Genomic DNA, 13,166 nt, shown 5'->3' with positions numbered 1-13,166 from the left:
CCCCCCCCCCCCCCAGCTTCTGTGGGCCTTGATGGCCAGGGTGCATGGGGACATTGAAACAGATTCTCTCTTCAAGGCTGAGGAGCCTTTAGCTTACCTAAAGACCCAGATTCCCGATTTGCTCATTCTAGAAAACCCCCTTCTCCTGGACACATTACCCTTTCCTCCACTTGCACCAGGCAGGCCTGGGCCTCAGCTACCCCAGCAGTTCTTTGCACCTGCACGCTGGGGCCAGAGGACAGACTTTGGAGTCAAAAAGGCCAGTCTCCAGGCCACAGCCCTGCCACACTCTGGTCCTGTGCATAGAAAGCCCCGCCTGAGAACAGCAGTGGTTCTGATTTCCTCACAGCCTTTAGCGGTGCGTGGCTCAGGCGGTGGCCCTGCTCCAGGGAAGCTGCCCCCAGCAGCGGTGAGGCCAACAGGCTCTGTGAGGAGGGGAGGGGAGCATGCTGTAACTTGCGGAAGCAAAGTGGGCTGAGTTCGCAGGAACAGGTGTCTCATCCTTCCTTATCGAGTTGTCTTTTGCTATGTGCTTGGAGGGGGGTGGGGAGCACCTGTGCATTCTGGAATACCCTTCTTTCCCAAATACCTTTGTGCCCAAAGCCTAACTGTGAAATAAAGCCGATCCCTGCCAATGTCAGTGATGAGCAAGCTGGCCCCCACTTAATCCCTTGTCCAAAGCTGCAGAGCCGGGCCCCATAGCTGGGCGGGGGCATGAAGGGGACAGGACAGCAAAGCTGCTGGGGGCCCCACGGTGGCTCCTGAAGGTGGCCAGGCCCCTGTGCATCTTGGCCACACCTCCCCTGGTCAGTGGTTCTAACTCCAGTTGGGCAGCAGCCAGCAGTGGAGAGAGGCATGTGTGTCAGCACCACTGCGTGGCCGGCAGGCCCTAAGTCCCCGGCCGTGTGGGCCGCGGGCACACTCCGCCACCTGGCCCCACTCAGGGGAAGTGTCCTGCCCTGAGCACCGGCCCTGCACCTCTGTGAGCAGAGTCCTGTTGGGAAGGGAGCAAGGCTTCTCGGCTAGCTTTACACTGGCCGAGGGCTTTCTGCCTGTCACCCCAGCGCCCCAGCAAACCCCCATCCCCTCCCTGCCACAGCCACTGGGCCTCCCTTTGGCAGGACCCGAGGGCCCATGATCTGGACGCCTGGCCCCTGGAGACTTCCTCCTGAGCTAGAAAAACACGCGGCTGAACCGTGCCTCGCCGCAGCTGGGCCCCACCCGCTGAACCTATAGGAAGGCCCTGGAGTGGATTCAGCCGCACAGAGGAGGAAACCTGGCTCCGGCCTCACCCGCAGGGCCTGTTATGTCTGGCTCCAGAGGCCTTCTCCTCTGGGGTTTTCCATGCCTGTGAACTAGGCCCCATTCATTTCCCTGTGGTTTCATGGGAATGTCCAAGACACTCAGCAGGTCGCAGCAAGCCCAGGAGGAGAGGGGTCAGCGAGAGGCCCCAGCAGTGACGCGTGGTTGGCCCCATGGCCGCAGCACCATCCACTCCGCTGCTCGCCGCAGGGTGCCCGGCCGGCTGTGGGTGGGCGCCCATCACTCAGCCTGCTGCCCNCACCCCCCGACAGCTCTGCCTGTAGCTGTCTCTCTGGGCCTCCACCTTCCAGCTCACAGCCTGGCCGAGGAGAGAGCCACAGCAGAGTTCTATTTGAGCTTCCCTTCCCCGGCAGCTTCGCCTCAGCGCCCATCCAACGCCGGCCCATCCCGCCCCGGCTCCCGGGGCCCTCGCTGTTTCCCACCACCCTACACCTGATTTGAGGCCGCTGGGACAGCAGCAGGTCCCCGCCAGGGTGGCTGCCTCCCCCCGCCCGCAGAGCAGGGGAGAAGGGGCCACGCTCAGGCCGCAGCTCTTGTGAGAGGCCGGCAGCACCTTCACGGCCACAGCAGGGCCCGAGGGCTCCCAGGCCTGCAGTGAGCTTGCGCCCAACTGGGGAAAATCTGGTCTTCGGGAGAAATGATGTGAAACTGGCTGGGAGCAATCCTTATCAAATTTCCAAGTTAGCGGTTTTCACCAGGCACTAATGGAACCGTCTCTGTGAGTGGCCTGATTCCATCTGCAGGAGGTTCCCACAGAGTCGTGACAAGGACCCTGGTGGCCGAGGGCAGAAGAGGCTGTTCTAGTCTCTCACTCGCTTTTGGTCTTTGAAAGCTGATGCATTTTCAGGTTTGGGTAACAGCCATGCCACTCTGCCCTGGCAGCCCGGCTCCCCGGGCGTTCCCAAAGCCACTTTCTGAGTGTTCTGGGTATGGAAGGGGTGGGGTGAGCTGCTCATCTGGTTTAGCTGGTAAAATGCATCTGGAAACGGAACCTTTTGCCAAGGCAGGGTTGAGAGGGTGAGGGCAGAGGAGCTGGGGGCCCAAGGGCAAGGGCCGGGAGTCCGGCCTGCCTGTCAGCACCAAGCCTGAGCTCGGGAGAGACCCTGCCACCTGGACCAAGCTCCCTCTGCTCGTCTCAATGGGCCAAGCTCTAAGGGAGGGAAAGCAGGCAGCTGACCTCGGGTCTGGACTGTGCCTGCCTCTGCTGCAGGGCAGAGACCCGCCTCCCCCACCGCCCCTCGAGGCTGCCCCTGCCCCTGGGCCTTGTCAAGGTGCCCACTCTTTGTTGACCTGATGGATACGGGCCTTTCCCTTCTCTCCTTTGCCCAGTGGACTTACAAAGACGGTTTCAGGGACGGTGTCCCCGTGCCAGCGCTCCGAGGTTACCCAGCTGCTCTTCACACAGGGGCCTCTTGTGTTCTGGGGCTGCCGGTTACCACATGCCCTCCCGGAGCGCTCAGGACAAGAGCCGGGCAGTGTGGGGTCCCTCTCCGCTCCTCCCCTGCCCGGCTGTGGCCCTGGGCAAGACCCTTCCTCTCCAGGCCGCTGGAGCTCCAGGCTGCTGTAAGGAAGCAGCTCGTCCCTTCCTGCAGGGACCGACGCTGTGCAGGGGCCCTCCCCAGGGCCCTCCATAAGTAGAGGGCGGCTAGGACGAGCCTCCTCCTCTCCACCCAAACCAAGTGGCCCGGCGTCCCCTCCTGGGAGCTCACAGCACCCAGGGGACATCAGACTTCTTCCCTGGACAGCCCTTCCTCCTCCCCAAATGCAGGCTGCTCACGTACTCACCCTCAGGTGCTCCCTCGCTATTAGCTCCTTTGCCTCTGAAAACACAGGCAGAGCAATCTCTTGGATACTTCAAGCAGCCATCAGAAAGCGTCACAGAGGCCCTCACCCTCCCTTCACGCTAGCCCTTGCCTCCTTCACTAATAAACATACTGAGTGTCGTCTACGTTTGACAGCCTCCCTCACTCTTTAAGCTTTGGTTTTCTGAATCTGTTTCCCCCGTTCCCCCAGCCCCGCCGTCTTCACAGCGTTTGCCCCGCAGACCACTGCACACAGGACCTCATTCCCCCTCCCAGGCCACCCCGCCAGCTCCTTCCCTCTTGCCCTCTGTGCCCCGGGACAGCCTCGCCCACTCCCAGAGCCTCGCCTTGTGTGCATCTCAGACTCCAGCACGACCTGCCCTTTCTCGCTGCCTCTGGTCCCTGTGCTCCCCTTCACCACGATCTTCACGCCTGTCCTTCGTCTCGCAGCCTCCGCAGCCCCCCAGAGAAGCGCCAGTGCTGGAGCCTGGCACCCCAGGCCCCTGCCGGCCTCCCCCTGCAGCACAGCCCTCCTCCCCCTCCCCTCGGTTCTTTGCTCTCCAAGCACGGCTGATGCTTTTCTAGATGTGTTTTGCCTCCACACCTTTACTCTTTCATCCCTTTCACATAAAGTAGTTCCCTCCCTGCCATCTCTAGGAGTTGATCTGCCCACAAGGCTCTCTGGTGGCAGCAGGGCGTCGAGGTCACACAGGCCCGTTTGCGAATCAGCTGTGGGACATGGAGCCAGTCACCTTTCGTTTTTGCTCTGTAAGCGCCCCTCGCACAGAAAGGGATAGAAACCCCTCCCGGGGCTGCAGGGGACTCGAAGGGCCGGCACGTCCACACCTGGGCTAGATGAGGCCCCTCACAGGCACTTCAGGAGTGTCTCTCCTTCTCCGGCCACACGCAGGGCGCAACCAGGCCGCAGCAGCAGCTCGGGAAAGAGGTGAGGGCGAGTAAGAGAGCAAACAAACAAATGGCCGGCTCTAGCTGGGGAGGCTTACCGGGAGGCTTCCCGCTCAGGTTGTCGGTAGATGACCACGCCGCGGCCTCAAAGTGCAGGGCGCCGCTCCACAGAGGGGGTGGGGAAGCCAGGAGGCTGTTGCTGCTTGCGCCGCCTTGTTCGGGGGAAGGGACTCTGTCCAGCCCTTTTCTGAGAGCTGTGACTTGTGGACGACTCTCGGCAGCAAAGTGTCAGGGGTCATGCGTGAGGGCTGTGTGCCCAAGCAGAACAGGGCATGGTGGCAGGGACCCAGCCGTCCCAACTCCCAAATGGGTCCGTCCTGGGAACCTGCACAGATTTGTGGAGTGCCTGCACTGAGCCAGGCCCCATGCCGGGGCCAGTGTAGACAGTGTTGGGCCGAGGAGGGGAAATACGGTGTTGATCAGAGGCAGTCACAGCAATGTGAGCAAAATGCTGGGATGGGACCCCCAGGAAGCACATAGGGCTCGCGCCCCATGCTGCCCCCCAGGAAGAAGAGAGGAGAGGAGGTCAGCATATCAGCCAAGAGCACAACAGTGCAGTGAGACAGAAGAGGGAAGAGCCACAGAACTCAGCACAGCTACATTTGGGGGGCAGAAGGTAGGAGAAGAAAGAGGCGATTCCGGGCTCACGATAGAAAGCCTGGTAAACCTCCTTTACCAGGAGGTGGACTGTCCCATGGTAGCCGCTGAAGGGCTGCAGGCAGCAGTGGGGTGTGATCAGCTGTGCCTTCCAGAAAAAATGCCCCACTTGGGGCATAAAGAAGTATGGGGTGCCTGGATGGCTCAGTCGGTTAAGTATCCAACTTTGGCTCAGGTCATGATCTCACAGCTCACAAGTTCAAGCCCCACCTGCAGTTCTATGCTGACAGCTCAGAGCTNTGCTCTGTCTCTCTCTCAAAAATTAAAAATTAAAAAAACATTAAAAATTTAAAAAAGAAAAAAAAGGAAACAGCAGGGTATGACTGGAAGGAGGGAGGCCGGTTGGTCACCGCTGGAGGCCTGGCCGAGGGGGTAGCTTTGGGGCAGAAGGGCAGCGGGGGCCTCCGGAATCCTGCTGTATGTTCAGCCCAAACCCTGGTCTGGGTGCACGCAGCCAGTCACACGTGCAGCGTGCACAAGAACAGTGTCCTGTCTCATGTCGTATCTCATTAAGGCCAAGCGCTTATATATGGCATCTCCATTTGTCAGGTAAATAAATTGAGATTCAGAGAGGTTTAAAAATGTATCTGAAGTCCCACAGCTCGTGAGGGGCAAAGCTGGAAGCCAAGGCAAACTGCCGGTGACTGTCGCCTCCTCTCCATGTGGCCTGGCCTCTGCACATGGAGCAGGGAAGGAAGCGGGGTGAGCAGCGGAGGGGTGAAGAGCGGGAGCCTCACACACACCGCCACCCTCCCCGTCCCCCTGCAGGGCTTCTCAGCCACAGACACATCCAGCCCCCTAAGCAACAAAGCCAAGCCAGACGAGCAGAGGAGCGTTCAGTCCAGTCCCTGGTTGGTCAGGAATGGGCAGCCTTCCTCTGGGAGGGCAGGTGGTTTAGCCCGTCTCTTACCTAGCCCCTGCGTGACCGCTGCCGGGTAGAGTGTCCTTTCCCAGACATATCCCTCCAGCTGTGACCCAAGTTCAATCATCAGTAAGCAGTAAATGCTACATCTAATAGCTCCTTGTTGTCCTGATGCACATTAGCATCATAAAGGCAAAGGGAGGTACGTCCCATAGTAAAAACATCAAATGCAATCCCCCCCCCCACATTTCCTACATATTAGTACTTCTTTCTCTAAGTAACAGTAACACACTTTGGGAAACACTGGTGTCCACTGTGTGAGGAGTGTGTAGACTTGTGAGTAGATTGCTGATGGCCTTTTCCTGCCCTCCACCATAGCAGCTCATCATCATGGGGATGAGAAGCCTCTCACCTGCCCTTCTGCCCCCACCCCACCCCCTGCCCCCTGCCCCACGCCCAGCACCTGGAAGCCCAGAGCACAGGCAGGTGGGGTCCTGAGCATGAGTGCCGATGAGCTGCATCCTGGCGCGGCCCCCAGCTGGCCGTCACAGACCCCCCTCGAGCCCTCCAGAGCTGCGGGCCCCCGGTGGTCCTGGGCTCCACGTGCTCAGCAGATGCCAGGACTGGAACCGAGGCCCCATCTCCAAGGGCTTGGCTTGCTGTTCTGGAAGGCGATCCTGGCTGGTGGCCATTCCTGAGCCCCATTTAGAGCAGCTGCCAGGAAGTTGCTGACTTCCAGCCCCCTCCCCTGCCCCCCGCCCAGCTCTCATGCCTGTGCCGAACTGGAGCAGGAGGGGGGATGGGCTCTGACCAGGGCAGGTACCCAGGTCCGGAAGCAGAGCCTGAGGCCGTGGCAGCATGCAGGCCTCCCTCCCCACCTCCCAGACTCCAGCGGAGTGTGGCGTTTGCTCGCAGGGGCACATCTTGACCACCCGGAACAGCTCTGCCTGCTGGGCATGGACATGCAGCACTGGCCCCCGACGGGGGAAGGAGATCACGGGGAAGGGATGCTTGCTGACGGGCCAGCTGTCCACGCTCCTCTTCTGATCTCCCTGCCTTCCCTCAGAGCACAAGCCTTCAGCCCCCTTGGCTGAGGAGTGGGAGCCCAAAGACCCCTGGACCGTGGGCCACAGGACTGCAGTTTATAAACTAAGGCTCTTTGCTGCCCAAAAGTTCCTGGGTTCTAAGCCGCTCCTGCCACGTCCCAGGTCCTGTGGAAGGAAGATGCTAGGGGGCCCCCTGCTGGCCGATACGTGGAACTGACCCATGGTGGGGTAGGGGGCAACCTGTTGAGCCCAGTGAGGGGACCCTTTGCAGGCCTCAGATGAGAGCGGAGACAGCCCCCTGGCCCACCCCCAGTACCTGCCAGCCCAGTTCTCCCTCCTTGCTCCCTGGCCCGTCTTTTGACAGTAAACTCTGAACTCAGTGGAATCCGGCTGCCGGCCACTTGGCATTTCCTTGGCCTTCCTGTTCCCACACTCCCCTGGGGAGCGTCCTTGCGCAGCACCGTGCCCCTCCCAACCACCCCGGGACTTGACTGCCACGGTGCCCCAGGCCCCGCTTCTGCCGCCTCGTCCTCACAATTTGCATCTTCTCTCTACCCCTCCGTCCCCCACCTGCTGGTATAAGAAGGATGTTGAGGACAGGGTGTGAGGAAATGGTCCCTGCCGCTATCCTAGAACACTAATGAGCCGTGGCATCACCCGGGGAGTCTGGGCTTATTGCTGCTACACCACCTCCCAGTTTGGTGACATTGACGTGTTTCTGGGATGAATGCTTGATATCAGCAAACGGTCATGGAGAGAGTTCCACGGGCTGCCCTCTTAACTCCTGCCTCCCTGCCGTGAGGGACGGACAGAGACACTCAGGGAGAAATGAGCCCCTGGGAGGGACCACAGGACCTGTCCAAGGTCAGCCTCTGCATCTCAAGCTTTGCCAGACCGTCTTCTCTCAAGGTTAACAAGAGCACACTTGTGTTTCTCCCACCAGCTTCAGGCGACCCGTGGGACTGTGCTGGGGGTGTCCAGGGAGGACAAGCAGTGGGGTCGCTGGAGAAGCAGCTTGACTCGGCTCTTTTGTCACTGCCTGGGGCTCTGGGCAATCGGCTCCACCCTCCCTATCCCTTCCTTCGTATTCTCGTCCTTACTTGAGACCATGACAGATGAGGCAGGAGAGCCCCTGCAGAAAGTGGGAGCAGGAGCAAGGTGGAGGCACCCCACGCATTCAGTTCCCGAGAGGTGGGAGTCAGGTGGAGGGGACAGGCTGGAGCGCCACTGCCTGCGGGACTCAGCACTCCTAGCCTGCAGCCTGACCACAACCCTGCTATGGGGCCATGCTGCCCCCTGCTGGCCACACAGGCAAAACACAGCCCAGGGTCAGCCCCAAGGTTATAGAGGTGTTCCCTCTTCACCCAAACTTGCAGCTGGGCTGGAGACTGTGGGGCTCCAGGGAACAGGCCATGTGCTCCCGCCCACAAGGATTCTCAGTCTACATGGGGAGGCAGGTCTAGAACCGCCTGGCACACGGTAGTGTTTGCTGAGTGAACAGATGAATGAATGAAGGTATGCATCTGAAGCATTTAGGTGCTGATGGTCCCTAGTATCAGACCAAGAACAGACAATAAATCAAATCAGAAATTTATTGAGCAGGAACTGAGACTTCTCTTGGGTTGTCAAGATCCAAATAGGAAAATCAAGTACGAAGAGTGAAAGAGCACTAGACTATGACACAGGGGACCGTAGAACAGCCTGGCTCTTGTTGCCAGGTGGCTAGTGGGCAGTAGGTACCCAGGGGGATGATGGAGAGGGCCTTCAGCCTGGGCCTTCAGGGAAGGTGAGGAAAAGGCAAATAAGGGGGGACAGATGGCAGGGGTGAAACTCACAGGGCAGACCGCAGACAGGCCGTTTGGTGTGGAAGGTGGGGAGGGAGGAAAGCACTCCCTGTGGCTCAAGGCCGATGATGTGCCAGGCCCAGTGTCTGCCCTTAGGACACATGTTACTTCCTCTGATTGGCACAACCGCTGTGTGAAGCAGGTGCTTCTACCCCTGTTCTGCAGTTGAGAAAAAGGAGGCTCAGGAAAGGTCTGTGAGTTGTGCAGGGCCCTCCCTGCAACAAGAACATCGATCCGGGATTCAGACATCCCTCCACTCGGGAGATGGTGGTTGGGTTCAGGTGCCTGACCTCAAAGGTGTTTCAGCAGGAAGTGACGTGCACAAGGACAANGCGGTGAAGAATGGTCACTTGAATGGCTGTTACTGCACAGTAGGGTAGAAACTCCTCATTCCACATGTAGGGTTTCCTTCATGTACAAGGGCCAGCTGAGGCCTGATTCTTCAGTCCTATGCCTGAGCTGGGTCCCTACCCCCTGGCAGGCCAGTCCGGAGTCCTCCCCACAGAGGAGGGGCTAGGACTGCAGGCTTGGGTGGGCCTCCTCCCAAGGCCCAGATCTGACCCAGTTCCCTCTGGTGGTGCCGCCGCCAGAGGGCCATTTCCACAGCCCCTCTTCCTTGTAGAGAGGGCCTCTGGGAGAGATAGGGACAGCCTGGCACACCAGAGCTACACTTTGGCCCCGGCAGGCCCAGTCTGGGAGGAGGGGCTCTGTCAGCTCATGCTCATTCTCCACCCCCGGCCCCCATCACTGGCTGCTTCTCTTTCCAAGAGCTTGGCGAGGCGACGAGGCTAACCCTGAAGCACTACCCACACCTCCAGGAAGAGGAAGTTCATCTCCGGCTCTGGCTGCTCGCTGCCAGGGCTACCGGCACTCGCTTACTCCCTGACCTCTTCTGCCTCCGCAGGAGGAGCACAGGCTTGACATGCCACTTGGAGGCCCAGATTAAAGGCGGGGAGAGAGCTCCCTAAACTGAGCGAGGCTTTCCCCATACAGCACACCCTGGCCGCAATGGCCGCAGCTTGCCCGAGCCCCCTTTACAGAGGTTTCGAGGTTTCAGCTCTTGTACGTGTGTGTGTGTGTGTGTGTGTGTGTGTGTGTGAGAGAGAGAGAGAGAGAGAGATCTTATGCCACAGGAGCCCTAGTGCAGGAGCAGCATAGGGCCTCCTGCCCCAGCTGGGGGTGCTGGGGGTGCTGACCTCAGGGCTGTGTGATCCAGCTTCCCACGTTGCCTGACTCTTTCAGCCCCCGTCAGCCCCCGCTCCCCTCCCTGGCTCCTTGGTGTGCCTTTGTCTCTTGAAGCCATATCTGTCAATACTTGTTCATTCTAATTACACTTTAACTCTGGGATTTGAACACCTCGACAGCACGTTCGCCTCGCCCCAGGATGGGTAATCCCTCTTGCTGTCTGTGACTCTCCTGTTCATCCTCAGAAACCCCCATCTCCCCAGGGGGAGAAGGGAGCCCTGAGTCTGCTGCCGCCTTCCACGCACCCCCAGGAAGCCCTCTGTGTTCTCACGGCACACCTGGGCTCCTTGTTTCTTCCAGCTGGTGACGCCCCTGAGTGTTCTAGAAGGCTAGTTGTTCAGCAGAGCTTCTTCCGGTCACGTGGGGCGCTGGGGTCCCAGACACTGGGGTCACAGCAGAGAATAAGACAGCGCCATCCCCCGTCTAATAGGTGAGGTGGTGCACAGCCTCACACACAAGTAGAGAAGACTGGTACAGACTGGCTCGCGCAGAGGGGGGCCTGAGCAGGGGACCGAGACCGGGAGGCGGGTCGGTGTGTCTAGGCTGAGACTGAAGGGTACGTGAGAGCCCGCCCACAGAGAGCCTGGGAAAGGAGAGGAGCCACAACCCCTGACCCCTGCCGGTTCCCCCCACTGCAGGCTCGTGGAGGAGTTCATGCTCCTGGCCAACATGGCAGTGGCCCACAGGACCCACCGCGCCTTCCCTGAGCGGGCCCTGCTGCGCCGGCACCCCCCGCCCCAGACCAAGATGCTCAATGACCTCATGGAATTCTGTGACCAGATGGGGCTGCCCATGGACTTCAGCTCTGCCGGGGCCCTCAATGTGAGTGCCAGGAGTGCAGGGGAAGGGGGGACTCGAGGGGGGAAGGCCTCCAGGTCACAGAGGCCCAGGCCATGGGCCATGCTCCCCACCAGAAGCAGGCCAAGGGAAGCGAGTCAACACTCACCTACCAATGGGCAGGGATCCTGTGGCCAGCGATGGGCAGGGCTTGGGCCCAGAAACTTTCAGTCAGGGGCTGATTGGAAGCCAGAGAATGTTTTTTGTGGTAAGTAGTGTCAGTGTTCTCTGCCAGGAGCTATGCCTTATGGGGCTCGGGAACCCGTGGCTTCAGCTCTGATCCCACGGGAGGGAGGCTGTTCCCATCTGTGCTCTAAGCCTGGGGTAGGCAGAGAGGTGCCTTAGGTCAGACAACTGGAAACCAGTCTCTCCATCCAGCCTACAAGGCATGAAAGGACTGACCTCAGAGCAGCACATGGGCTGGGGGCTCTGGCCATGTGAGCAGGGTTGAGTCCCTCAGCATACCCTTCCCCCCCAGAGCCAGGTCTCAGATGGTCAGAGGGTGACAGGGGCCCCAGAGCCTCCCCAGGCTTGACTGTGTATCACATGGATTTGCTTCTAGAAAAGTCTGACCGAAACATTTGGAGATGACAAGTACTCGCTGGCCCGGAAGGAGGTGCTCACCAACATGTGCTCCCGGCCTATGCAGGTAAGGAGGGGCCTGGTCCCCATCCTCCCTCTTCTCTTAGGAGCATCCATGACCTCCATACACAGAGGGACTAAGGGTGGGAGCGGGGAGGACCCCGAGGCAGCACCTAGGACAGGTGAGCCCTGGGCTCCTGAGCCTGATCCGCCTCCTACACAGACTTGTCTGCTTCATCTGCTCAGGGACGGCTTCCATGGGCCGGTTAAAGGCCTGGCTTGAGCTGCAAGGTCCCCCCATTTGGTATCTGGGGCTCTGTTTCCTAGCAGAAGGCAGGGACTCACCACAGGGCACACACTAAGCCTTCAGTGCCCAGTCGCCGCAGACCAGACCAGCTTGGGGAAGGGAATCAGCAGCTCAGTTGGGCGGGCACCCTGGAGGGGAGTGACTGGCTCCTGCAGCAGCCCACCGTGGCTTCTGGACCCCAGGCAGAATTGTCTCCCTCTCACCAGCTAGTGGAAGAGGATTGAGGCCGTGGGCCTGTGTCTGCAGGCGGTGTGACAGTTGGCAGCCTGGGAGGTAGATAGTGAGCTTGCTCTGTCCCTGTGGCAGACGCAAGCGTCTTGGGAAGGAGCCACCACACCAACCTGTCAGGTCAGTGGGACCCACAGACACAAATGGTGCCAGCTCGGGGCCCCCATCTGGCCGAGGGGCAGTGACAAACCATTTTTCAGGGGCTCAGTCACTGCAGATTCAATCTGTTTGCAAGAACCAGGTCACCTCAGCTTGGCCACAGCCGATTTATTTTCTGACAGTCATATTTTCTGCCAGGAATGGAGTCATCCGGCCCTGTGTGGGCCTGGCTGCCTTTCCCCTGCCCCCAGTCACAAGTGTCTGCCCCCACCAAGCCCCTTAAAGCCACACAGAGGGGCAGGTGCGCCTGTGGCTGAGGGGCTCGATGTCACTCTGCCCTCCAGTTACTCTGAGATACAGTAGTCCCCAGGTCCCAAGATCTACCTGTCTCGACTGTGCCATGAGAGCTAATTGGGCTCCCGTTCCTGCCCCCAGCCTCTGGAAGGCATCCACCTCCAAGGTCAAACTAGCCTTGGAGCTCCACGGAAAGGAGCCCTCCTTTCCCCAGATCATCTGGGCTGCCGCCGAGAACAACGCCCAGACATGGCTCGGAGTGGAGGTTGCTCCCACCTCCCCCGGGGCCTTGCCCCGAACATAACCCAGGCCCCAGCAGGAGCTGGAGGGGAAAAGGACTCAGGGAGCTGAGCAGGTTATCACCAGCTGGGCCCTGAACTCCAGAGCCAACGCAACAGAGTAATTGGTTCCGCTGCCATTTGGCCGAGCACACGGGCGGGTGCGTGTGAACAGGGAGCAAGCGAGTGAACACACAAGGGTGTGACTTTGGCCCTGGATGCGGAGCCTGTTCTCTTGCTCCCAGGCAGCAGCGGCGTCCTTGATTCCCAGCCCCAGGAGCTCGGGGACCACCGGGCAAGCAGCTGCAGGGACTGTGGCCAGAGCTCCCAGGGGGCAGAGCCCCTATGGGCCTGGAGCTGTTGGCTGGGCCCCTCAAGAAACTCGGCCTCTCTCCAGGCACCCCAGTCATCCCCCCCCCCCCACCCCGCAAGAGGGCCTTTTGAACTCAGACCTCTGAGTCTTGGCACCAGGACAGCTTGTCAGGGACAAGAAGGGCTGAGGCTGGCAGCTGGCAAACCTCTCCCTCCCTTGGCTGGTGCAGGGTTGAGTATGGGGGGCACGGAGGTGCCAGGGTGCAAGCATCACTTCTAGCAGGACAGGGATCGGGGCTAAGGGGCCTGAGGTCTGTCACAGCCAAAGACTAGGCCTGGGCCACAGAGGAGGAGCCAGGCGCCCACAGCCCATTTCACTCTACGCGGGGAGTAGTGTCCCGGGCCTTCTCTCCTACTTCCTGTTCCACCCAGGTGGGGGGGTGGGGGGGGTGGGGGGAGGTGGGCTGTGTGTCCTTGCAGAGCC

At 60.1% G+C, this 13,166-nt stretch overlaps 1 protein-coding gene across 1 annotated transcript in view; it reads left to right on the top strand.

Annotated features, from left to right (window-relative positions):
- DIS3L2 (DIS3 like 3'-5' exoribonuclease 2) overlaps nucleotides 1–13,166 on the top strand; it is a 373,116-nt gene that overhangs the window by 355,867 nt on the left and 4,083 nt on the right. The window contains exons 15-16 of the mRNA XM_077757924.1: nucleotides 10,384–10,567; nucleotides 11,145–11,231. Coding sequence (XP_077614050.1) covers nucleotides 10,384–10,567; nucleotides 11,145–11,231 — 271 coding nt within the window. The remainder of the gene's footprint in view (nucleotides 1–10,383; nucleotides 10,568–11,144; nucleotides 11,232–13,166) is intronic.

The sequence above is a fragment of the Crocuta crocuta genome, unplaced genomic scaffold (genome assembly GCF_008692635.1).
Source record: "Crocuta crocuta isolate KB4526 unplaced genomic scaffold, BGI_CrCroc_1.0 scaffold290, whole genome shotgun sequence".
In the NCBI taxonomy this organism is placed as follows: domain Eukaryota; kingdom Metazoa; phylum Chordata; class Mammalia; order Carnivora; family Hyaenidae; genus Crocuta; species Crocuta crocuta.
The sequence above is the reverse complement of the archived record's forward strand: the minus strand, read 5'-3'. Positions and strand labels throughout refer to the sequence as shown.